The sequence below is a fragment of the Populus nigra genome, chromosome 4 (assembly GCF_951802175.1).
Source record: "Populus nigra chromosome 4, ddPopNigr1.1, whole genome shotgun sequence".
Classification (NCBI taxonomy): Eukaryota; Viridiplantae; Streptophyta; class Magnoliopsida; order Malpighiales; family Salicaceae; genus Populus; species Populus nigra.
In genome coordinates this window covers 23181027-23207256 of record NC_084855.1, presented here as the reverse complement: position 1 = coordinate 23207256, position 26230 = coordinate 23181027, and the positions used below count along the sequence as shown (strand labels likewise).

Below are 26230 nucleotides of genomic sequence, written 5' to 3'. Positions count from 1 at the left end.
TATTATTAAATTATTTATCAATTTGAATTTTTAATTAAATTATATTGAGTTAATTTCTAAATAATATTTTTTAAGCCCAATCTAGGTCTCGAGTCTACCTCTGGTTAATTACTGTGCTTACAAGACTAGCTAGGACAACCTCCAAAAAGCTTGAGAATGAATATAGTTAACAGCCTTACCCTCTTATGTAGCTTTTGTACTCCGTTTTTTTTTATAAAAAAAATCTTAATGGAATTCTACATTCAGTTGAAAGTAGAAAATGAGCTGCTATGCTTTGAAGTTAGAGCCAGATTTCCATGCAATTACTATCACATTTTCTTTCCCTTGCAAATAAGTAACAGTTAAAGCGAACATTAAATCAGGCAGGGGAAGCATTTCTTATTTTCCAGTAATGTACTGAAATACAGGCGGGTAAATTTCAACCCAGGAGTTCATATCCTCGTGACAGGAATACTATATTTATCAAGAAATCTTTACAAATAGCAAACTTGACTAATCTTTATATCAAGTGATATTGATTGCCCCTCCAATGCTTGGAACTGGACACCTGCCAAATACTTGGCAATTTATTGTCTTGAATTTGTAATATATATTCCTATTTGCTTTTGCCTTGGTTGGATTCCAAGGACTCCGCATCCATCCGCTTTAAAACACGGCGTGCTTCTTCCTCAGTTGCAGGAACCACTTTCCGGATCCTAAATCCATTATTCATGGCCTTTGCCTCTCGACGCACAGTGAAAGTGAAGTAAAACGTATTGGATACCTGTTTGAAATATGACAAATGCAAATGGAAACATACAAATCAAAAGGATAGGTAATGTGTAAGGAAAGTTTCACGTGTCAATTAAGTATCAAATTCATACTGTAAAAGTTTTAGCCAGGGGCCGTTTTTAAGGAGCAGCAATTACTCTGAAAGGAATATGGACACCTACCTCACTGGACCTCAACTCAGGCCTGGTAACATGGGCAACAACTTCAATGTTGATCAGTGGTTTTTCTGAGTCTTCATGTTCTGTGTAAAGAACACAAGATTTGATACGCAGGAAGTCTCCAACATCAACCTGTTCATCAAACATAATTTCTTGATGTAAACTATGACTTAAAATTGACTGCATGGACTATGGAGATGGCAGTTTGCATATGCAGCTTCTGTAGTTGATATATACCTATGAATTCTCTCTCTCTCTCTGAGACTTACCACACACGCACAAACTCAATCACAACCCATGCAAAGAAATCACCATCTGCATTTTAAATTTCAAATACTATGTAGAAAATTGGGTGTTTCAAATTCAAGACAAATATATGAACAAATCATGTCTTAGCTTCACATATAGCAAAAATTGACACTCTGTCAGTAATGTAAGGAAATGATACTAGAGGGGTTTGGAGCAGTTGCTAATATTTCATGAGAGAGAAGCAAAAAGCTTATAACTGGTGAAAGAAAAGATGCTGGCACTCACAGGTCTTAAGAAATCAACATGATCAACTTCAAGAAAGTAAGGAACCAATCCAGCAAAGGCATAAGCAGTTGAGAAAGCCAACTCAAAAGCCCGATGCATCAAGAAACCTCCAAAGATGCGACCATGGATGTTCCTTTGCTGTGGCTGGCAAATCAAAGAGTTTTCAAGGTGTGTATCCCTTAGAAGAATGCTGTCTCTATCTGCTAAGGCTGGCATGTCACAGAATATTCGTCCCTCAGCCAACAATGCTTCAAGTCTATTTACCTCCCCATTCTCAAATTCCTTCTTTTCTTCTACCTTCTTCTTCTTCTTTCTCAGCTTGCTCCTTGCTTCAGCTTCTTCAAAAAGTAACTTTTCTTGTTCAGTTTCAGGTGACAGCCGATTCACTGGAGCAGCTTTCCCAGTCTTAGAGTCACGGGCTACAAATATGAAGTTGGCTATCAAAGCTACTGAGTCTGAAGTGTCAGAGGTCTCTGCAAAACAACTGAGAAAATATAAAGAGCACAAAAACAAGACGTTTTATTGGATTGTCAAGAACACATTCAATAAGCAAGATCTTAAAACTTCCAGGTAGTTTGAGATAATAAAATATAATTGGCATCCTGAATGCATTTCTTCCTTCACTTCTTCAAAACATAAGCTGAAGTATTTTGATTGAATGATCACACAAAACATATTTTCGCTACAAGATTCATACTAATAGTATAACTAGAGGGCTTAACACTCAACCAACTTGAGAAAACTCCATCAGGATCAATTCTAACTTTACCCCTTTTTTCTCTGCCAGTCAAGGAATACTACATCTAGAGGGCTTGGCACCCACTTGAGAACACTCTATCGGCATCAGTTCTGCCTATTATTCTCTCTCTCTCTCTAAAAGTCAAGGAACATTACATCTTCAATCTAAAGCTAGTTCCAGAGTAGATTACCTTTAGCAGACTGAAGGACCTCCAGTTGAATGTCAATTGATGACCAGCCAACCCATATGGCAGAACCAACTATTTTAAGATCAATGTCAACACTAATTGGCTTCTTTAGGACAATCTTATCAACAGAAGCAGTGACCAGCAGCAGTGGCCTTGTTGTGTTATCATCATCGCAACAGTGCTAATACACCAATAAACATTCAAGCACAAAATGAAATGAAGATTTAGTGCATGGTTCACTACGATGAAAATTTCATCTAAATTACATGAACTAGCAATAAATTTCAAAATATTAAAGCATTGTAGGAAACAAGTTCCTTTTCTTTTCCCATAACTGAAATTATCAGGTTTGAAAGTTTACTCAACTAACAAATGCAATCATCCAAAAATATAATGTACAGATGGGGATTCCACATCAAATTTCTTTGCAAGTCAAAAACTATGATATAGAAGATTAATGCATCTACAGAAAATCAACAAACCAAGCATATGATACAGTCTATTATCCATTTTCCCCGTGTCCTAGCCAAAAACCAATTTACCCACACAACATTGCTAACTCTAAAATTATCAAAAAGATTAGGCATAATTTTGCTTTGCAGACTAATCAAATTATGGTCTATAGGTAGAGAAAAAGGTTGGAACTTTCACTACTGCCTAATCCACCTACAAGACCAACAAAAAGGGATATCTACAAAACGCTCCAAACCCATGATACATTACACCACTGAAACTCAAAATTCATCAAATAACATAGCAAGCAACAATTCAACAGCAGTGCTATTATTCCAGAAAAATTCAGAAAACCCAGTTCAGAAAATTAACTTTGAAGCACAACCCAGATATTATTTTTTATTGTTATTATAAAAAAGAAAGGAAGAATTGGAGTACCTTAACAGAGATGGTGCCAGCCAAAGCATCAAGATCCTCAAGCAATTTACCAATCCTGACCTCATTCCAAGGATCCCTATACTGCTCTCTTAGGATATGATCAGCAGAGAAACTATACAAGATACTAGTACGGCTCTGTTTTGGAGTTTTTGTCAACAATTCACTCTGTGGAGGTGCATCTTTAGGAGGGTCAAGAAATCTTTCAAAGGTCTTGGACCTTGTTTCCCACAGAGCATTGGTTACTGGTGAATGGTACATCCCTGGCCATAAAGCTATGGGCTTCCGTGTTTGGCCGTTGACACCAGTAAGGGAATTGGTGTCGTCGTAGTTGTTGTCAAAGGGGTTGGCAAATGTGGAGACTACAGGGATGGTTCTTGGAGAGGAGGAATTGAATTCCATTTCTTCCTTTCTTTCCTTCTAAATTTTGGGAATTGGATTCCTCAAATGGGTTCTTTGATTCTTAGATCAAATAAGACCAAAGGGTTTTGCTTTTGGTGTTATAGTTCGGTGAAAAACTACACGGTCTCCTCCACTAATTATGTAACTTCCAATCGGTCAAATATTTTTATTTTTCTTGAAAATAATTATATATACATATATTTTTAATTCAAAAAATTTAAATATAAATAAAACAATTTTTACATTCATATAATCAAATAAACTAAAAATTCGATATACTAATAAATAAATAAAAAATTATTACCGACACCTAAAAATAAAATTTAAAAAATCAAGAGATAGATGTAGATCAAAATATTTAATCTCGTAAGAGGATATATTTACCGAATCATGTTTGTTAATTATTTTTTATTAAGATATTTTTTTATTTAATTAAATGATAATAAAAATAGACAAATATATTAAATTGATTAAATAAAATAAAAAGAAAACAAGAATAATATGCAAGACTATACATATTAAAAATATCATCTGAAAATAAATATTTTTTATTTTAAAAAATATAGTTTATATATACAAAAGATAAAAAAATATCATAGATAAATTAGAAAAATCTCTTTGAAAATTAATTGCATAACCAAAATATCATCATCATTTAAAAGAGATTTTCTAACCAAAATAAAAGAGAAAATGGGGTATTAATATAAAAATAATTAAGTTTTTAAAATAAAAAAAAACAATAATTAATTTTTTTTTAAAAAAAGTCAGACGTTATTGGCCCCCATCTAGCCCATTTCATTAGGGCCTACATGAGGGCCTCCAAAATAATAATAATTAATGGACTTAACACATCGATAGAATGGATGAGTTCCATGTAAAGAGTGAGTTTTATAGCTTAAAAAATTTGATTGGAACATTGATTTTTTAAAAAATTTAAATTTGGTTTTTAATTCTTTTTTTTTTCACAAATCAGCTTTTTTGAGCCCAAATTAGAATACAATGGCAAGTTTTTTTTAAGAGATGATTGAAAGATAAAGAATCAAAGTGGAAAAAGCAGGTAAAATAGGTGGCGACTTTAAATTTTATACAAAAAGTGTTTTGGTTTACAGGTGATTGATTCTTTTAGCTTTTAAAAATTCAATTTCGGTATCAAAATTCATTTCCCTTAATCCTTTTTTGCAAGAAGAGAGAGAAGACCGCTGAATTCTGGAAAATAGAGAAAAAGTGATCATTGATGACGATTATAACCACTAAAATGGTTGACATTGATGTCAATAAGTCTCATTTCATAAGAGGAGTTTCACCTAGATGTTTTTATGCTTCTCCAGTTTTCCTTGCCTAAGGATGCAGTTATAAGTGCAGGAATATTTTTGGATTCAAGTTGGTTTTTTATTTTTGAGCTATTTTTTGAAGTTATAGATATGTTTATCAATGTGTTTAAGGTGTTTTTTAGGTGTTTAGAGTAAAAAAAATTGAGTTTTATACCAAAAAAATAAACACTTTTTTTTCTGATGACCTCTGGTCACTGGATTCTGCACAAAACAAACGATGCATCATCTGCTATCTTATTTTTTTTTTTAAAAAGTTGTCTACCCCACTTAAAAGTAAATCTAGGCATAGAAGCGCAGGCTGGATTGGTTTTTTTGGCCGAGTGTGCTTGGGTTTTTTTTTTTCTTCTTTTTTAAGTTTTGTTGGGTTAAAAAAATTAATAAAAGAAATCGTTGAATCTAGTAGAGTTTAAGAATCGGGTCGCAAGTTTAATGAGTTCATTCATAATATTCGAGCTATTATTTGTTTTTTTAGTACTTTTTTTGTTTCTTGATTTTTAAAAATATAATTTCACCATTTGTTATCGATGATTTATTTTTTTAATTTAACTCAAAACTAAAAAAAAAACAATTTCACCTTTTGTTATCAATGATCTACTTTTCCTATCTCAGCCACAAGCATCTATCACAATTTTTTCCTTTTAAGAAAATGTTTAATGCAAAACAATTCTCATGTTTTTTTATCTTTGTATAATTAAATAAAAAAGAATCTCTAATATAAAAAATTTTATTGAATCCGATGACATGCATAACTTACATCACTAGTTTATTTAATAGACTCGAGTTCACTTAATAATTTTTTAGTTAAGTTGCTATTTTTCAATACTTTTATCTTTTAATATTGAGTTGATTGAGAATTAAGTTTTTCATTTTGTTTTTTTCAAGATTATTTTTATGCTTTTGCATATCAGCCCAGGTCAAATATATTTACATTTTAATATTAAATAAAAATATAATTAAATAAAAACACGTCATCAATGCTTTGTTTTTTTCTTGTTGCATTTAGAATTTTTTTAAAAAATTGTTTTTCCTCCAACTCGCTACTTAGTGCAGACCAATTGAATACTAATTGCCTAAACGATGATAAACTGAATGCTCGTTATCTTTCCAACCAAAACATCCATGATTTAGAGTGTGTTGTTTTTTTAGGTATTTTTTTATGGTTATGATTTTAAAAAAATAAATTTTAAAAAATATGGTTAGCTGTGGTAGTTGAATTTATATACGTGTTTAGTAAAAATTATAGTTGAAGTTTATGTATAGCAAAAAATATGTATAAAATGTTTGGTGGAAGTGTGGTTACGGTTGTTTTTTAAAATGCTTTTTACTTGGAAATGCATCAAAATAATATATTTTTTTTATTTTTTTAAAATTATTTTTGTTATCAGCGCATCAAAATGATCTGAAAACATAAAAAATATATCAATTTGAAAGTAAAGAAAAAAATAAAAAAAAATTAATTTTTTTAAAAGTACTTTTTAAACACAAAAACAAATAAGATTTTACAAAAAACATGTAAAAACTGATGCATAAAAATTATGTTTCAATCTTAATTTTTTAAAGGACTCCGTAATACAAAAGACAATTTAATTGGTTACAAAAACCTTGTTATGTTTGTTTCACCGTAAATTTAAAAGGTAGTGTGGCCGACCGAATGCTTAAGGTTGTTTTATTTAACTAACTGTTGGGAGCTCGAGCTAATATCTTCGGGGATCACTTCTAACCTCCGTAGCTTTTGGCAATGGGGTGCTGAGTAGAAGGAGATTCAAGGAGAGGAGCAATGGCAGCGTTTCTGAGCAACAAGTCCTGTCTCGATTTCGTATCCTAATGAAATGCCCTTTCTAAACCTAACTAATTATGACATAGCAATAGCAGATATGTCTGATATAAAGGCTCAGTCATTCTCAAGAGCCCTGAGCCTCGAATTCATAGTTATCTAACTCGGTTAATCAATTCAGTCCGAGGTTAAGTTAACTTAGTCAAACTCGAATGATAAACCTAGGTGAAACTTGATCAATGATTTTAAAAAATTTATCTAAAATGATGTTTTAATTATTTTTTCCCAGCTCAAGACTGGGTCTCGAACCAGTTATCATAACCATGCTCGAATCTCCCACACGACACAAGAATTCCACTGCCGGGTTGCCTTAAGGACTTGGTACTGAGAGTTGGTAGTGTATATTTAATAGGGTTTTGCTGTATTGAAGGATATATCAATGAATCGAAGACTCGAAGTCTATATCCATGAGGGGTCGCTATGAGATGAAATACTTCCTTAACACATTGGAAAACGCACCTCAGGTGGTATTTTGCAGCTTAGAACACCTTTTCATCTGTGATTATCAGGAGTTATATCGATCAGTGGTTGCTATGTGATGAAATACTCCTTAACACGTTGTAAAACGCACCTCAGGAGCCATTTTGCAGTTTAGAACACCTTTTCATCTCTGATCATCTGGAGTTCAGGAATGCATGGTAAAGCAAGATGAAAATGCTACAGGTTGACAAGTGTTCCAAGCTGTTGAATATGGTGCCATCCCATCTGTTACAGAGTTTATAAAATCTCTGAAAACTTTATTGGCAGCTCATTGTGATTAACTGATTCATTCCTTTGAATTTGAAGAGCTAGATAAAATATTTACTTCCGGGGCGTGAACGTAACTGGCAACATAATACCATGTTTTCCACCAGATCAAAGTTTCACTTGCACTTCTAACATTCATGATTGAAAAGAGGGATCTAAAGAAGCACAACGCCAACTGTGAATAGTGAGAACCTAAACAAGGCATGCAGATCTGTGATCCCGGGTTTACTATTGCAACGGGTTTCATATTCTAAGGGAAGGATGAGTTCCTCACAGAGAACTGTTTACCAACTCGGTTACTGCAATTATGCGTGTTTAAGAGTGATTGTCACCATCCAACTAAATGCAGAACTCAACATAATATTTCAAATGCTATGAGCACAGCTAACATGAATCTGAGAAAGAAAAGAACACATATTTAATACACAAGATAGTAATTCCAAGAACAATTATGGAGTTATTACATCTTCCACGGGCTGTGGAACAACCTGTGATGAGAAATCCTATACTCAACCCATGAAAGTAAAGGACACTCTTAAAACAAAATTGCGATATTGAGAACTATTTTAATGTTACAGCAATGAAATGGAGCTAGATAGATATGTTGATGGCAAGAATGTGACTTCTTAATTGGAAGAGAAAAGGCCATTACTTAGTTAAGATCCCACAAAAGTGGAACTCCTCGTGATGATTATGAGATGATCATGTTTTCAGCACTTCTGCACAAAGTGGCCATTGGAAGACTCAAACTGGCAAACCCAAGGTATGACCCATTACTAAGGATGCGATTGGTTGGTATCCCAAGATAAAATAGACAAAAACATATTTAGTTGGAGAGACCAAGATTGTCTCTAACATGGTTTGGGAGTGAATTTTTTCAAAACAAATAGGAAGTACAAGAGACATGTCTCCACTGTATTCATCTATATAACCAAACACTACCACGCAATAGAGTGCAATAATAATAATAATAATAAAGCACATATGTAAATATTAGAATTTATTAAAACAGACAAAACAAAAGATAATTACATATAAATTATGCAAGAAGTATTACCCTATCTACCTCGTACCTTTCTAATAATTTTCCCTTCCTTCTCGAGAAACAATAAGTTCCTCCATATAATCAGCGCCACTAGCATCTGAAGGCATCAGAATCTCATCCTCAGTGGTAAAATGGTATTGCTCCCCAATTGCCCTTAGAAGCTGATATACTTCGAACATAGTGGGCCTCTCTTTGGGCGTTGGCAATACACAATTGCATGCAACTTTAAGGAACTGGAAAATCTCATTATCAACACCCATCCCCGCCAAAGATTTGTCTACAGCATCTTTAAGTTGAGAATTGCTTGAAAGCTGTGTGATCCATTCAACCAGACTCCCCTTGAAGCTTGCAGGAGCTTTAGCCACATGGGTAGGTTTCTCCCCTGTCACCAGCTCAAGCAGCACAGTTCCAAAGCTGTAGACATCCCCTTTTGGAGTGGCCACCAAAGTTCTTGCATACTCTGGAGCAACATAACCCAAATCCCCAAATTCTCCATTCACAAATGTACTCAAATGTGTATCAATTGGATTCATTAGCCTGGCCAGTCCAAAATCAGAAATTTTCGGCTCAAAATCAGCGTCCAACAAGATGCACTTGGAACTTATGTTTCGGTGGATGATGCGAGGGTTACAGTAATGATGGAGCCATGCAAATCCTTTTGCTGCCCTTATACCAATTTTGAGTCTCAGAGGCCATTCCATTGGCTTCCTGCTTTCATCTGCAATATGTATGTGATCATAGAGAGTGCCATTTGGCATATGCTTATAAACCAGAAACCTTTCCTTATCAGCCACGCAGTAACCTAAAAGAGGAACCAAATTAGAATGTTTCACACTCCCCAGAGTAGCCATTTCAGATACAAATTCTTTTTCCGAGTGCTGAGTATCCTGCAATCTCTTAACCATAAGAGGAGTCCCATCCTCTAGCACTGCTTTGTACACAGCCCCTGTTCTTCCTGTCCCGATGATATTCTCTTTGTGGAAGTTATTGGTAGCCTTCAAGAGATCACTCATTTTCATTTTAGAAACTGATTTCTCAAACATGGAAACCTGGAATCACAAAATCTTCTTAATCAACACATAGCAAGTCCACAAGTATGCCAAGAAGGAATATAGGGATGGTCATTGCATTTTTCAACATAGAACACAGGATCTCAACTGACTTGAAGAGATAAAATAAAAATAAAAAGAATGAAAGAAAAGTATGTTAGAATAACTTGCCTTGATGCCTTTTACTCCCTTTAAACTCTTAGCCCATTTATTCCCCTCGGGATCATCATCCTTCTTCAGCTTCCTCATCATAGACATTCTACGGTAATAAAAGAACATACCAATTGCCACACCTATTGCTGCAATGGTAACCCCGCCAATTGCTGCTCCAGCAATAATTCCAGTGTTGGTTTTCTTTGAAATGGACGGGCAAGGGCTAAGAGGCTTCCCACAGAGTCCTGGATTGTTTGCAAAATTTTCTTCGGTCAAGATAGTGGAACTGAAAGAACTTGGGATTGGCCCAGACAAAAGATTATTAGCTACACTAAAAGTTTTCAAGCGCTCTAGAAACCCAATTTGTCCAGGAATCTGGCCTGTCAACTTGTTGTGGTCGAGCTTAAGGATATTCAGAAAGGAACAGTTTGCAAGACCTGATGGAATTTCCCCCGAGAAATTGTTGGAAGAGAGGTCGAGAGACGTGGCAAAAGCAACTATTTTAGAGATATTTTGTGGAATTGATCCAAAGAGCTCGTTGCTAGAGAGATCTATGCCCGTCATGGAGGTGCAATTTGTAAGACCAAGAGGGAACCTGCCCTTGAGACCCATATCCGGAAGTCGGATGTTCAAGACCCTATTCTCATTAGGATGCCAACATTCCACCCCCAGAAAGGTACAGATGAATCCTTCGGTAGCGTTCTCAAAGTTCCATGAAGAGTTCAAGTAATTACGAGTATCTTTAAGAGAATCTTTTATGCTCTTCAAGCAAGCAATATCAGTGTCGGTGCCATAGCTCAGACTACAGCTAAGCAATAACCAAAGGCAACTAACAAGAACTACCTTAAAAACTCGACTGATCAACATCGTTTCAACGAAGATTTCCTCAAATTCTTGTCAAAAAGAGAATGATAAAAAACCCCAAATAGCTATAAGTTGCATATATCAGAGCTCCAAACCAACCGTATCCACAAAGTCCTAGCTCCCATAACAGTAATACCTAAAACAAAGTCAAGATCAATGCAAGGAAGAAGCAAAAATTCAGGGTCCACCCCACATAAAAAATTCAGCTTCCATAACAACAGATAGAGATATCAACAGCAGCAGCAGTAGCAACAAGAAGTAAAGCAGAGAAACTGAAAACCAACAGTGACCCAGATGGGTTGACTTGGATATATATGTCGATAAAAACAATAAAAGACGCACCTGATGATAAAGATATTCACGACCCCTCAACCCCAGAAGAGATCAAAGAAAAGGACAAGATTCTTCAAGCTTGAGAATTTTTTGCATGGCAGAAATATTGGAGCAGCGGTTTTTCCACGGAGAAAAAGAAGAAAAGGACAGTGACAATCAATCAGGTCTGTAAATATATGACAGGATTAAGAGAAGAGAGCAAGCAGGAAATGAATACGGATGGCTAAACGCGAAAGCAATGAATTTTAAGGCGTGTGAAACTGAGAAATGGAGGAGATTGTGAACTCGTTTTCTTGGGTCAACCAAGGACGGCCATTTTTTCCAAGCTTAATCCATGTAATTGCGAGTACAAGGACTAGGCGTTTTCAGTTTCTTTGACTTGATTACTTGATTTCTTTTTCCTCCTATTTAATATTGTATTTTTCATAAGCATTATTTCATGTAATTTCCTTTGCCATCGGATTCCTGCCGGTTTTTTTTTTCTCCTCTTATTAAATCCGATCCAATTAGGTCGATAAATTTAGTAATTTGTTAACTCAGAATCTGGCTTAAATTAAATTTATTTTTGAACTGAGTCCAGGTATTTTTTTAATTATTTAAAATAATATTATTTTAATTTTAAAAAAACATTAATTCATTAAAAAATTATTGAAAATGATTGCTATAACCATGCCATAAAAATTTATTTTCCTAAATTCATCAATATTGCAACCATGCCATTAAAATTATCTTTTAAAAAATAATTTTAATTAATGTTCAAACTTATTTAATAATATCTTTAATCGCTGGTAAAAAAAAAAAAAAAATTGCTGCAACATCATCGTGAGACACAAAATTGAAGTTGGAACCATCAACGGTCCGATTTTGGCCACGTGATAAATAATGCCTTGCAATGATCTTATATTTGTTCTTGCCATTTTCAAATTACTCCTCATGAAATAGTATAACTGAACTAGTTGAATAAACCTATTTGTGCTGGTAGAAAGCTCTTTCTTTCACATGGTTGGGTTTGAGGAACTTGTTAGTCATAAAGATATAATTGCATAAAATAAAATAATACAAATAAAAATGTATTTAGTTAAAAGATAAAAATAAATTTATATTTTAAACATTCATGTAGTAAAATTTTGTATTTTTAAAGTATAAAACATAGGAGTGATCATTTTTGATTTGGTTTGGTTTTTATAAAAAAAAAAAACCAAATTGAAATAATTTTTTTAAAAAAATGAAAACCGGTTCAAACCGACCGGGTTTGGTTTGGTTTTTTAGAACAAAAACCAGTTCAAACCGGTTTAACTTAATTTTTTCCGGTTTTTCTGGTTCGATTCAGTTTTTTAGGTTTCAGGTTTATAAAATCAAATCAGTTGGTTTTTTTAAAATTTTAATCGGTTTTTTTTCACGATTTGGTTTTTTCTATTATTTTTTTTTCAGTTTTCTCGTTTTAATCGGTTTTTCAGTTTTTTTCTAACCCTTAATAAAACATAAAAAAAAACATGACAAGTCTTTGTTATTCCTGGATAATAACTAGATGCTATATGGTAATCCATTGAAAAAAAAAATAGAAGAAAAATAGAAACAAAAAAGATACACTCTACTTCTTTCCTCCTCCACAAATAAGATGATAAATAAGATGGGACGAATACGTGTGTTTTTGTTGTGTGCGCGTGAAGTTTTCGTAAAAGTTCAATTGGTGTTTGAGAAAATTTTCAATAATTTATTTTAGTGCCTAATTTCTATTTTATGGCATTTATTTATTTATTTGTTTGTTTCTTATATGATATCTTCATTATTAATAAAGTGTTAATCTAGCGATTAAGATAATATATCTCTATAAAAGTGAGGATACAGATTCAATCATCAGAAAATACATTTATTGGAAGGGTAGCCACAATCCCCGAATGAAATTAGTCTCATTCTTTAAAAGGCTGTGAGGATATCCGGGTAAAAACAAAAAAATATGATATCTTCACTTGAATTTTTTTAAAAAATTAAGATCATGCTTAAAGATTTTAATTTTAATGAAAATATAGGTAAACTTGGTCAATTTTTATTCAGATAAATTAAAAAAATAAATGAGTGATAAATAGACAATTGGTAACGTAAGATGATTTCACAACTCGTTATTGTTTTGTTTTGTTTTGTTTTATTTTATCTCGGTGTATAAATACAATCTTAAAGGGATTTGATTAGAGAATTAATTTCACCCATCAACTCCTTAAAAAAAAAACGTGTATATTTTCTCATATAATTTTTAACTTCTCTATTGAATAATTTTATGTTACTAATTAATTTTTATTCTTTAAAGAAAAGACAATAACTACCCCGTATTTGTGTGCCATTGTGTGGAATAGTGGTTTAATTGTGCTTTTAAATTTTTTAGTTTTAAATTATTTTTTAGTGTTTTTTAGATTGTTTTTATATGTTGATATCAAAAATATTTTTTTAAAAATAAAAATATATTATTTTAATATATTTTTAAACAAAAAATATTTTTAAAAATAATTTTTATTACAATCATAAAAATAAAATGAAAAGTCTGTAAATCGAGAGGTTAAAATTGAACATAATATTCAAGGTTTTTAGATTAAAAAACTCATAAAACACCAAGGTTTTTCAATGGAAATTTTTTTTTTAAAAGCTAGACACTAAATTAAAAGCAAAAAAATATATATATAAAGAAAAGTCATGGGGAAAGCTAGAGAAAACAATAAAACTATGAAAGTAAATTGCATAAAAAATACAGCAGAAAGATGAAATGGAAGATATAGATCACACGAAACAAAAAGCAATAGGTTGTGAATAAAAATAAATTGTAAAAAATAGAGTTTAATAGAAATAACTTGAAATTTACAGATAATGGCCAAACAAACTTGGATAAAAAACTAAACTAATTAATAATATAGTTTTTGCTATAATATTATTTTCCTAAATAACGATCTACAATTTAAACTCCAATAAAAATGCCTAATTCCATGGAACATGATGCCAAAATACTTTCCAAAACTGTGAAGTTTGTCATGTCTTTCTACAAATTGATCCTTGTTGTCCTTCCAAGTGTTGAATTTAGTCCTATTCATAAAGCCTTTGGAAATTTTTAAATCCTGTTTGTTTTTACGTATTAAAAACATTTTTAAAAAACATTTACGTTCCAAAAGTATTTTTGAAAAAATTTAAATTTTTAAATTTTTTTCTTTACTTTAAATTAATATTTCTTTGGTGATTTTAGATTATTTTTATACACTGATTTTAAAAATAATTTTTAAAAAATAAAAAATATTATTTTAATACATAAGTGAAAAACATTTTGAAAAATAACTACAACCATAATTTCAAACATACTATTACGATTAGCCCAATCAACCATGTTCAATCAAAAAATATTTATTTTGGGCATCAACATTTAATTAGTTTATTTTGGTTGCTAAGAAAACTTTATTTAACAAAGTATCCTCACTCTATAATGTTGGTCCACGACTATTTTTTTATTAAAAAAAATTAAAAAATAGATTATCCAAATGTAGGAGCACTCTCCACTGTACGCTCACAGTAAAAACTTAAAATTAAATAACTAGCACAGTAAAAAAAGAAAAAGGTGAGAGTATAGTTGTTAAAATTGGCCTGTACAGGTTAAAAAACATAGTCTAAAATTGATCAGGCAGTGTTCGGGAATAGCGTCGGAAATGTTTTTTTTTTAATTTAAATTTTTTTATATTATTTTTATATGTTATATTAAAAATAATTTTTTAAAATAAAAAAATATTTTAATATATTTTCTAAAAACAAACTTTAAATCACAATCATAAACAAACTTCCAAACACCTTTAATCTTCATCTGAAAATATATCACCTAACTATAATTTAGTTGATTGGATCTAAATTTTAATAATTTATCTGACTTGATTAAATTTAATAGTGTTAATAATAAAAAATTATTTTAATTTATATAAATTAACCAAATAATTTATAAGTTAACTCCATAATCTAGATTTTTATTTGGGAGAGGCTAATGTTTGGTATTGTTATTTAATTATACTTTAAATTTTATTATATATATATATATAAAATTAAAAAATAATTTTTACCCAACTCTAAATATGTCTTTTTCCCGACATCGAGTTTGACAGCATTGTGTCCACTAGACGTGAAGACAAAGCACACATAGTAGTGCAAATAGCAAAAAAGGGAGTGGACAAGAAAAAGCGAAGGCTGCGATATCACACACTGCCTTTTTCCTGCCCCCTCCTCTCTTAACTTTCCTCTCTCTCATTTCTATTCTAGGGATTGAAGGGTTAGCAGCCAAAGCTAGCCTAGCCGTACCCACACCCAAAACAATCCAATCCAATCCAATCCGCCATGGATTGATTGCTTCGCTGCTCGATTTCACCCAGGCAAGTAACTCACTATTTCAACTCTCATCTCTCTCATCTCTCTAGATTGTTAGATACAATACTATTTCTAGATCGCCTTTGTTTATTTGCACCAAAATTAGCTCTGGAATTTCTCGAATTTCTATCCTTTCAGCTCAGATGTGCTTATACTTGGAAGACGATTAACTGTTACTCCATCAGGGTTTGAAGTTTCTGTTTGTTTTTCTGATGGTAAAGGCCTTTTTTCTTCAGGTTTCCAGGCGTCTTGTTAGTCTAATTTTGCACCATCTCTTACTTGTGGGTCGATTTCAGTGTGCAGCAGAATCAGCGGTAAGCCCTCTTGCTTGCCTGATATATTTTGAGCTGGCGTTTGCTTTCGCTTACTGTTACTATACTGGGAATCAAGTCTTAAACATTTCAGAGGTTTAACTTAATGCTGTTTAGAGTTTCGAGATATCTGGTGGTGTGTGTAGACATTTGTGTACTGAATTTAACTTAATCACACGCTAGACTACTGACCGATGTGTTAAACTTCTATTGTGGAGTTGTTTGGCATTCAAACTCATGAAAAATGAAATTGTGGGCAACATTTTCTTACTTCAATTTGATATGTAATTATAAGACCTTTACAATTTGTGCTAGACCATTAAAGCTCTGAAAAAAGTGATCCAAATATGGATTTTCCCTAATGTTTCAGGGTATGTCCGACCAAAGACTTTACTGGATCTTCACGTGTACTGTCAATTCTGGTTAGGAAGAGAAGTGTCAGAGATTGTAATGTTATTTTCGTGTGTCATCATTTTAGGTTACAGAAATTACTTTATGAACCTAGATTGGCCTGTAATTGTTTATATAATGTGTTAAAAAGTAATATAAAATCTTGGCACGGCATTATATTTCTTTCTAACAAAGCTTTTTGTGGGGTTGTTGTTACTTTCTATTCACTTGGATTTGTAGTCTCTAATGAAATTGACACCGAGTTAGCATGGCGGATCATTCGAAGGATTTTTGGTTTATCTCATTCAATAAATTCCTTGTAGTTCAAAGAGAATAAGAAATGAGGCTTAGCAAAGCACCTTAGATGGTTCCATCTACTATCTTGGTGCTTTAATGATTTTAAATTGTTAGTTTCAAATTAGTTTATAATAGTTTTGGAAAGCTATCTGTTTAAGTTTGTAGGCCTGTTCCTGCACAATGCCTCCAACCTCAAACTCAAATCAGCATTTGTTTAAGTTCTTTGATAATGATTTTTGTGCTGCCATTCTTCCGTTCCCTGGTCAAATAAAATGTCCTGAAAAATGATAATAGAAGAAAAAACTCCTTTGACAACAACTATATGCTCTGTTTGAGTCTGGTTCCCCTCTAGTGCATCAGAAGCAATGGTTGGAATGATGTATTCTGTCTTATTCTCTGTTTTTACTTCCTCAGATTGTTTGAGTCTGTCGATGGGAGAAAGCTGCTCTGTAAGGGGGACTTACATGTTATGACTATCATATATACACTTACCCAATGCATATTATAGCAAACCTGAAAGTCAATGTGCTGGCATTGGTTGTGTATGGAAGGTAGTTCTGATGCCAGTGTCCAGTTTACAGTGATTCATGAATTTAGCCATGGCATTTGTTGTACATGTTGTTTATTTCACATGACCGAGTAGGCATGTAACACCCTAGAGTAGAACTTAATACCCAAAACTTGCAGAATTCTGACATCAAATTTCATAATTTGGTCTTCAAAGATGTTAGAAAGAAATGTTGCTACTGTTTTAGTATGGTGACTGATGAGCAACTTTATGTAAGTGCCTGGCTTGTCATTTCATGTGAACCTTGATATATGTATTTCTTTTTCTCCAGTTTATTGTTTCCTTGTAGTTTGATTGGTTGTTTCTTCGGGCATTGCATTGATCTGTTCTGTTTATCAGAAAGCCATCTGCATCATCTAATGTGTATGATAGTTGTCATTATACGTCCTTTTTCCGAAAAAAAATATCATAAATAACCTTTCTTTTGTTTTCTAACATCATTTCTCTCATTTTCCTCCTCAGCTTTCTGCTATGGAAGATACTGAACCAGTTGCAACACTCATGGACTCTACAACGTCTAAGATACAGCAACTTCAGAAAGCATTTGCTGAACTTGAAAGTCACCGGGCTGTAACACTCAACCTGAAATGGAAAGAACTTGAGGAACATTTCCATGGGCTTGAAAGATCTTTGAAGAGGCGGTTTCATGAGTTGGAAGATCAAGAAAAGCAGTATCAAACCAAAACTAGGAGAGCCAGGGAAATATTAGAGAAGCGGGAAGCTGCTGTTATGGCCAAGGAACAAGCTTCATTGGAGAAGCTCCAAGAGAAACAAGATGCTGCTGTCTTTGCCATTGCGAATGCTCTACAGAAGCACAGGAAAGTATCATCTGCAGAACCTGCTGTGCTGCCTTATGATGGCCAATGTGAGTCACCAACTATTGATGACCAACCACCTGATGCCATGACTGCTGAAAGTAACCTAGGAGAAATAATAGATCCTTCTGAAAATGGAAATTTGGAGTATCCACAGTTAGTCAAACTATGTGAACAGATGGACTCAGAAGGACTGCACAAATTTATATCTGATAACCGTAAGAACCTTGCTGTCCTCAAGGAGGAAATCCCACTTGCTTTGAAGGCTGCAGTAAACCCAGCCCAGTTGGTGTTGGACTCTCTTGAAGATTTCTACCCCAAGGAAGTGGCAAATGTTGATGGAAAGAAAGATTCAACCTTATTGGGTCTCCGCCGAACCTGTATCATGTTGATGGAATGCCTTAGCATTTTGCTAATGTATACAGATCTCATTTCTGTATCTGACTTAATTTCAGAAGATGTTAAAGATCAGGCAAAGGCAATTGCTGAAGAGTGGAAGCCAAAATTGGACTCTTTGGATGTGGATGCTAACAACGGGAACTCCTTGGAGGCACATGCCTTTTTGCAACTTCTGGCCACATTTGGGATTGCTTCTGATTTTGATGTGGAAGAAATATCCAGGCTAATACCAATGGTTTCTCGTCGTCGCCAAGCAGCAGAACTATGTCGATTTCTTGGGCTATCAGAGAGAATGCCAGGTTTGTTGAAATCCTGCTGCACTTTAATCACTGTAGCAGGAAGCATATCATGGTTTAAGTTTGAAAATGTAGATGATGCACAGAAATTGTGGCACCGTCGTGTTAAAAACCTTATTACTGAAGAGAATATGAAATCTTCCCTTACAGAAAAAATATAAAACTGCCGTGTTAGATTAGAATTGTGATGATTCAATGACTTCACTTTGGTATTATTAACCTAAGCATCTAAATTTTCCTTTTTTGGATTCTTATATAAAGCAACCTTGCATGGATCTTCTTGGCCTTTGCTCAATTGTTAAGCTCATGACTTGGACAAATAATTTTTTTGCAAACTACAAGGAGTATAGAAGCTATTTGTTTCCTTTGTTTTGTCAATTCTTCTACTTCTTATTGCTCATTGACATTCTGTCATTTTAACTTCTCCTACACATCAATTCTTCAGGTGTAATTGAAGTACTGGTGAATAGTGGAAGGCAAATCGATGCAGTTAACTTGGCTTTTGCTTTTGACTTGATGGAACAGTTCTCACCAGTACCTCTACTGAAATCATACTTGAAGGAGGCGAGAAAAGTTGCTTCACCAGGCAAGCCTGGAAATGCATCTCCCACCACTGTGCAGGTGCGTGTTCTGTCTCAGCTACATTAATTGAATTGGCCTTTCCTTTCAACAATTATCTGTTGGCAATTTGATGTGTGCTGTTGTGTATTTTAAGTAAATTGTTGTTTCCTTTATAATTTGTTGTCTGATAATTCCAACTTATTGCTATATGATCGGTATAGATTGCTAATGCTAAGGCCTTTCCCCACCCAAATGAATTATAACAAATCTTATGCTTGCTACACATGAAAAATGGGCTTTATAGGTGGATGTCAGAAAAGGATAGATGATTTTGTTATGCATACATGTTGAAGAACAATTGCCATTGAAACCTTATCTTGGCTTTTGTTGTAAAACCACATTCATGCAACATCCCTTCTGGGCACTTTGGAGTTTTCTTTTAAGGATTTTTCTATCGCTTCAGAATGATGTCAATGAACGAGAGCTGACTGCCCTCAAGGCTGTGATCAAATGCATTGAAGAGCATAAACTTGAGGAGCAGTATCCTGTGGATCCCCTCCAAAAGCGCCTTCATCAGCTAGAGAAGGCCAAGGCAGACAAGAAGAGGGCAAATGAAGTTGCCAAGCCTCAACCCAAGAGACCTCGTGCCAGCGGTGTCGGATGTGGGCCCCGCGTCACTAACAATGCTCCTGAGAAGATTTTCTATCCCAGAGTACCTGATAGGTACCCACAGTACGTGTATGACAGACCATATATTTACTCTGGACCCGCTGACAACCATGTTCCCCCACTCATGAGTTCTGCGACTTACAACTTCTCTCCCAGTCATGGCAACTACTTTGGAAATGGCTACCAGTATCAGACCCCGTATCTTCACTAGTTAGTAAAGATGGCGAAAAGGTGACCTTGATCCTCATTTTAACTGCTAGCCTTAACCCTTCAGCTCGTTGATGTTGTATGAATGAATTTAGTATCTAAAAAAACCCAAAAAAAAAAACCCTGCTCTGTTAATTTGCTGTGCTAGAGATAATTTGATCCTCTAATATATGCACTCTGTTTTCTGTGTATTTTCTGTTTACAATTTTCTGTCTTGTTTTGTTCTCTCCAGCTCTCTTTTTTTTACGAAAAAATTCATTTGAACACATCAATTTGGGGATGACTATGGTGTGCATGAAGTGGAGCAATCTGGGAGACAAATGAGTAGAAAAGGGATAGAGCGATGAGCTCCATTGTATAACTTCAATGGAGAAAAAGCAGCAACCAGCTGTTGCTTCTCCTAGCTAATATCGTGAATGACGAAGCCCATCTAGATTCCAGCCCCCCACTTCACTCTTCAACTTGAGGGAAGCTTACTCGCCTCTCTCAGCTCCCTTCTTTCTCTAACTCACCCGAGCTCCTGGGATCTAACCCGGATAATAGTTCAGGTCACTAAGAAAAGTGTTTGTTTTTTTATTTAAATAGTGTTTTTGAAGATTTTTATTTTATTTTTTGTTTTAAATTATTATTTTTTTAATGATTTTATATCAAATTTATGAATTTTTAAAAATAAAAATATATAAAAAAACACTTTTCCATAACAAACATAACAATTTAATTGGATTAAAATCTATTTGAAAAAAAAAAATTGGCCAAACCAATTTTGAATCAACAAATCACTATTAGTTACCAACATGATTAAGGTTAAGATTAAAGATAAGAATATGTTTAATATTATGGTAGTGGTTATGATTTAAAATAATTTTTGTTTACAAATATATTAAAATAATATATATTTTTTTATTTTTTAAAAATTATTTTAATATTAATATATCAAAATAATTTGAAAATATTAAAAAAAATTTAATAATTTTTTTTTTTTAAATTTAAAAAAACATGACAAACTCTTATCTCGATAGAAAGTGACACTATAAAACCCCAATCAAGATTTAAGAACATGGTTTGTTGTGTCGATTTGTTCATTACCAAGTCCAGCCCATAAACCACAGCCCATTTCAGAATCTCAAGTCGTAGCACCGGTCCTTTATCCTTGTTGGCCCAATCCATTGGCAATCGCCCTTATCTCATCTCTCTTCCTCTGTCCTCTCATGGCGATCATGGAGTCTCTTTCCATTTTACTATCTTCTTCTCCACCCATCCAAAACAACCCTAAAACCCTAAAACCTGCTACCAACTCCAAACCCAATTCTCATCTAAGCAAATTCACTTTTTCCAAAGAGTCTTCTCTCCAAAATCGTCTCTCACTTGTGTCAAATAAGACCACTTTCTCTTTCACTACCATTCAGCTCTTCACTTCTCTTCCTTGCCTAGCTTCTGAAACTCTAACCTCCCAAACTGAGCAAGTCTCAGACAAAATAAACTTGGAATCAATCTTGGTCTCCATTGATGACTTCTTCAACAAAAACCCATTTTTTGTTGCTGGCTGTACATTCATTTGGCTTGTAGTTATACCTCTTACTGAAGAGTACTTGAGAAAGTACAAGTTTGTCTCTGCCATTGATGCATTTAGGAAACTACGGGATAACCCGGATGCTCAGCTTTTGGATATTCGGGACAGGAGGAGCGTGGTCGCGCTGGGGTCTCCCAATTTGAAGATGTTCGATAAGAGTGTCGTTCAGGTTGAGTTCCCTGAGGGAGATGATGGCGGGTTTGTGAAGAATGTTTTGAAGAATTTTCAAGACCCAGCAAATACCAGCTTGTGTATTTTGGACAAGTAAGTGCTATAATCAATGCCATGGTAGTTCTTTAACTTGAACTTGAATTTACTGCTTTATGTAGATACAATGGCAAGATTGGTGTAGCATTAAATTCTGCTTTGCGTCTTTATTATTCTACTCTTCTGAATGTCGACTGAATTATAGAGCTAAGCACTGGAGTTTCTGATTTAGTCTCTTTTTTCTTTTGCATAAAGCATGTCTTTAATGTGTCTTTTGTTTCCGCTTCTTGCGTGTAAGGTAGTTTTGATGGTGATTCAATGAGAGTGGCTGAGTTGCTGTTCAAGAACGGATTCAAAGAGGCTTATGCAATCAGGGGCGGTGTCAGGGGCAAAAAGGGCTGGTTGGTATGGTTCTTTTGTTATTTTTTCCTCTAATGTTTTCTTATATTTTAGCTTTGAATGCTTACATCATAGTTTCTGCTCATAGAGCTCTGTTTTTATTTAGATTTAGATGATTTTATATTTGTTACCTGTTAACCCGTAATTATAGATTTCTTGTAGCCTATGAAACATTACCTTGGATTAACATTGGGGTCACTGTATCTTTATCTCCCTATAATTGGAGAGACTGGCTTGGATTACATGCATCTGCATGGCATTTACAAGCTTTCAGCTCTTCGAGACAGCACTCGGAAAATACCTAAGATACAAGAGTTTTTTGCTTATTGAATTTATGGCATCAATTTCAAGCCAATTCATAATAGTAGTCTGTGAGCATGAAAAGGAAACAATTGTTATTTTGCTGAGGATTTATTGTCCGGACAACACTTAGGTGTTTGAATTTTACATATTATTGTTGGAATCCTACTTGGAAAACTTGAGAACCACATAAAAGGTTGCCCCTGTGAGGTGAACAAAAGAGAGTTGACACTTGACAGAGAGCAATTTTATCACTTGGTATATAGGTTTGACAAACCTGTCCTTCGATGACATTTTTCTGGCAAACCTGATACTTGCTTCCAGTTTGTTTATTGTTTCCCTCAGAGTGAAGCCTTAAAGATTTCTCATTTAATTTAGTGCACAAAGGCGTGTGTATGAAGGCCTTCTTTTTCTTTGTATGAGCAGATGCGAATGTTTGTTCTGTGCATGTATTTCTTTAGTAGTCCTTATTTATGTGGAAGAAGATGAAGAGAAGGATGGAGAAATCTGCCTTTGGAAATTGCTTGTTCTTCTATTCATAGATTTGTGTTGATTTATATAGGAAATACAGGAAACCCTTTTGCCACCTTCTGTACATATGAAGCCTAAGAAGAAGAAAAAGAAGGCTAAAGTTTCACAACTTGGAGTTAATGGAGGAGTTACTCAGCGAAATGATGGTGAGGATGGCATGCCCTCTTCTACTAGTTTCCCTCTGGAAGGAAGCCAAAGTGTGGACAATGGGCATGTAAACAAGCCCATGACATCCACACCTCATGTGGAAATCGATTTCAGATCTCCTTACCCTAAGGTAAGACACCCTCCCTCCCTCCCTCACCCACACACACACACACACATGTGCAAACACACATGGAAATTGATTTCAGGTTATCTAACCCTTATGTACGATTGCATAAGAACATGAGATGAGCATCACAACCCTGTTTAAAGTGAAAAATTAGCATCCGTAAATCATGTTGGAGCCAGTGGTTTGTAAGCATAAATGGTGATTTTCTAGCTGGAGTCCTGACTTGATACATTACATGGTATGACTAGTTGGAGTGAGAATTGGAGAAAAATAACAAAATTTTATCAGAATTTGGCCTTGAAAATAAAATAAAATAAAAAAGTAAAGGAGGAAGTATCTGATATTCCTGTTGCCAATTTTCGCACTAGTTCCAATATCCAAACAGACCTAATACAAATATGATCTTACAAAATAGCAGGGAATTCAAATGTCTAAATAGGGTGTTTCTTTTCTATAGTTTTAAATGAGTAGCACTCAAGGCAAATATAGTATCCTAGTAAAACAGCAATTCAGCAACCCATGTCTCACTCCAGTTTGATCACATTTTGAACCTCGTAAAAGTGTATTTAAATCTCATGAATTCTGATGTGGTGCCCATATCCACAGTGACACAGTTGTCAATTGTCCTTTCAAAAAGGGTGAAAGAAACAGGTGGAGAATGCCTGCAAATGTTGCCAAGAAGCAATATAACCATCAGGCAACTGCTTTTGCGTTTAGAAGCAATACTCTTTCTAGTGATCACTAATGTTTCTTTTTAATTTTTTCTGTGCAGTACCCAGATTTGAAACCTCCATCTTCCCCAACGCCGTCAAAGCCATGAGATTGATGCAGCAAGTTCGTTGCTTTGAACTGCCTCCTCCTTTTAGGCTGGAACTCATTTTAGATCTACGAGGGCAACTCTTTGTATCTGGTATTGTTGTCAATGCATTTAATTTTTTTTTTCTCAATTTTGGCAGCCATTGATTCTGTACTCTGTAAAAGCATGAGGAGACCATTTTCCCCCTCTTCAGTGACAAGTCAACATTTCATTATGCACTCCATCGTCTCGCACCAAGAAATTTTATCACGTTGATAGTGTCATATTGATACAACAATGGGATTTGAATTTTGATTCCAATATCTCCTTTTCTTATGTTATTGTTAATGTGCTATGATCCCTCATGTATTTGATATGATTATAGGACCTCTGTGTTACTGTTTGTCCAATGGCATAGGTTTGAAATATCAGTAGCATGTATTAGAGTGGGAGGTTGAACCACATTCTCCCCCACTGCTTCGTCTGTATACTTCCATGGCAGCTTCAGAAATTGTCTCGAGTCATTACCAATGATATGGGTTGTAAAAAGCATCATATTGCCATTTTTGGTTCTTTCACCGGGTAATATTTCTCGTGCACAATGTGCAAACAAAAATGATTGACATGGATTTACCTGTTGATCTAGTGACGTAGGCTTTTTTTTGAGTGAGTCCTCGAATGAGTATGACAGCTAACCTCTTGATAAAGCTAGGGGATCACAAGTTCTCGATTGTTAGCATGTGCTAGGATCACTTCACCACCCTTGTTGGTGCAGCCATCGCCGTGGCCACCACCTTCCTTCCCATCATGGTAAAAAAGTAGTTTATGGTTTTTAAATTAAAAAATATTTATTTTAATTTTATAGATATTTTGTTGAAATGAATGAAATCGAAATGAAAATGAAGAGTGAGAATGTGATCGAAAATTAAACGTTTATTCCATTTCTAGAGGGATGATAATAAAAATAAAGAAGGTAAATGTTTTTTCTTAAAAAATGATATATTATTTTTATTTATTGTGTATCAAGTATTTCTATCACCATCATCGTTGGTGGCGATGATTTTTTTTTTATTTCATCTATACTTCGTAATTGTAAATTACAATGTCCATTTTATCTATGCTTTTTATATCCATTATTTTTTATTGGAAAAAACAAGACACGGATGTGAAAAAATAAAAAAATAATTAAGTTCATTTTTTTTACAAGAATTAATCAATCAGATTCTATTTTCCCATAAAACATTATTTAATTTCCTAAGATCTTTGTTTTGAATCTCATGAACTTGATGTGATAGACAAAATTATATATATAAAAAATACATAAAACCCTTGTGTATTTTTCACGACATAATTTATTAAGCATTGCTATATTGAAATTATTTATTTGCCCTTGAGTGAAGAAAAAAAAGCTTTGGGGGATGAGGTTGTTTTGGTCTTTTACATTAGCTAATTGATTATTAAAAAATTGTTCAAGAATATCTAGATTTTGTTTTAGTACAGTAAAAATACTCTTATTCTAAGAGTTAACAAAATTTAGAGCTGCTAACTAAAATGTCTTTTGACTTTTCATAAACTTTTAACCAATAAAAATATTTCTTTATCTTTGGGGTCAAAAAATTATTAGGCTATTAGTCAAGAGTTTTTTTGGTTTTTTCATTATTCATGTACACTTAAAGTATGATTTCAGCATTAGAAAAGATCAAAAATCAAGTTTGTATTTGAGAGTATTTTTGTACTTGTACATGGTTTTTTTGGGTAATTACCAAGGTTATGGAGGTATTTTACTATTTTCACATTGACTTTTTAATAAAAAAAAGTTGTTGGCGCATGAGTGACGTCTGTGTCATTCAAGCGGTGCGTGTGACACCATTTAGTGGCCAAACTTGACTTTTTGCCATTTTTTACGATACACCACCATGTCCTCTTCCACTTAATATAGCGTGTAACGACGTTTGATGTCCGGATTGTCATCGGTGGTTATTCCTTTTCTCCTCCTTCTTTTCTCTTTTTTGCAAAATAAAATACACGATTGTCCTCTTTTTTTGGTTCTTTCAATTTCAGTCCTCATTCTTTTAATTTTTAATTTTGTTCTTATTTTTTTATAAAAGTTTTATTTTCAATTTAGTCCTTCAATTACAATTTCTTATTTGCTTTATTTTTCATTCTAGTCCTTATTTTTTTGATTTTTTTTCATGGCTCTTTTGTTAAAAGTTTTTTTAGCT

The 26230-nt window shown here is 33.9% G+C and overlaps 4 protein-coding genes across 4 annotated transcripts; 2 read left to right on the top strand and 2 right to left on the bottom strand.

Moving 5' to 3' along the window:
• Nucleotides 1–353: 353 nt before the first annotated feature.
• On the bottom strand, nt 354–3799 carry LOC133690555 (acyl-coenzyme A thioesterase 2, chloroplastic-like). Its single transcript, XM_062110780.1, has 5 exons — nt 3281–3799; nt 2393–2570; nt 1464–1936; nt 933–1061; nt 354–763 (listed from the first exon to the last, which is right to left on the bottom strand). Exons 1-5 carry the CDS (start codon nt 3677–3679, stop codon nt 596–598), a joined length of 1347 nt encoding a protein of 448 aa, XP_061966764.1. The 5' UTR covers nt 3680–3799; the 3' UTR covers nt 354–595.
• Nucleotides 3800–8540: 4741 nt separating this feature from the next.
• On the bottom strand, nt 8541–11424 carry LOC133692424 (probably inactive leucine-rich repeat receptor-like protein kinase At5g48380). The gene is made up of 3 exons (XM_062113354.1): nt 11045–11424; nt 9857–10838; nt 8541–9685 (listed from the first exon to the last, which is right to left on the bottom strand). The coding sequence occupies exons 2-3, from the start codon at nt 10703–10705 to the stop codon at nt 8669–8671; spliced, it is 1866 nt and encodes a 621-aa protein (XP_061969338.1). The 5' UTR covers nt 10706–10838; nt 11045–11424; the 3' UTR covers nt 8541–8668.
• Nucleotides 11425–15221: 3797 nt separating this feature from the next.
• On the top strand, nt 15222–20122 carry LOC133692743 (FRIGIDA-like protein 3). The gene is made up of 5 exons (XM_062113877.1): nt 15222–15423; nt 15655–15732; nt 17447–18497; nt 18940–19115; nt 19519–20122. Exons 3-5 carry the CDS (start codon nt 17456–17458, stop codon nt 19933–19935), a joined length of 1635 nt encoding a protein of 544 aa, XP_061969861.1. The 5' UTR covers nt 15222–15423; nt 15655–15732; nt 17447–17455; the 3' UTR covers nt 19936–20122.
• Nucleotides 20123–21093: 971 nt separating this feature from the next.
• Nucleotides 21094–24349, top strand: LOC133692744 (rhodanese-like domain-containing protein 4A, chloroplastic). The gene is made up of 4 exons (XM_062113878.1): nt 21094–21765; nt 22011–22113; nt 22970–23215; nt 23985–24349. The coding sequence occupies exons 1-4, from the start codon at nt 21140–21142 to the stop codon at nt 24030–24032; spliced, it is 1023 nt and encodes a 340-aa protein (XP_061969862.1). The 5' UTR covers nt 21094–21139; the 3' UTR covers nt 24033–24349.
• Nucleotides 24350–26230: the final 1881 nt, after the last annotated feature.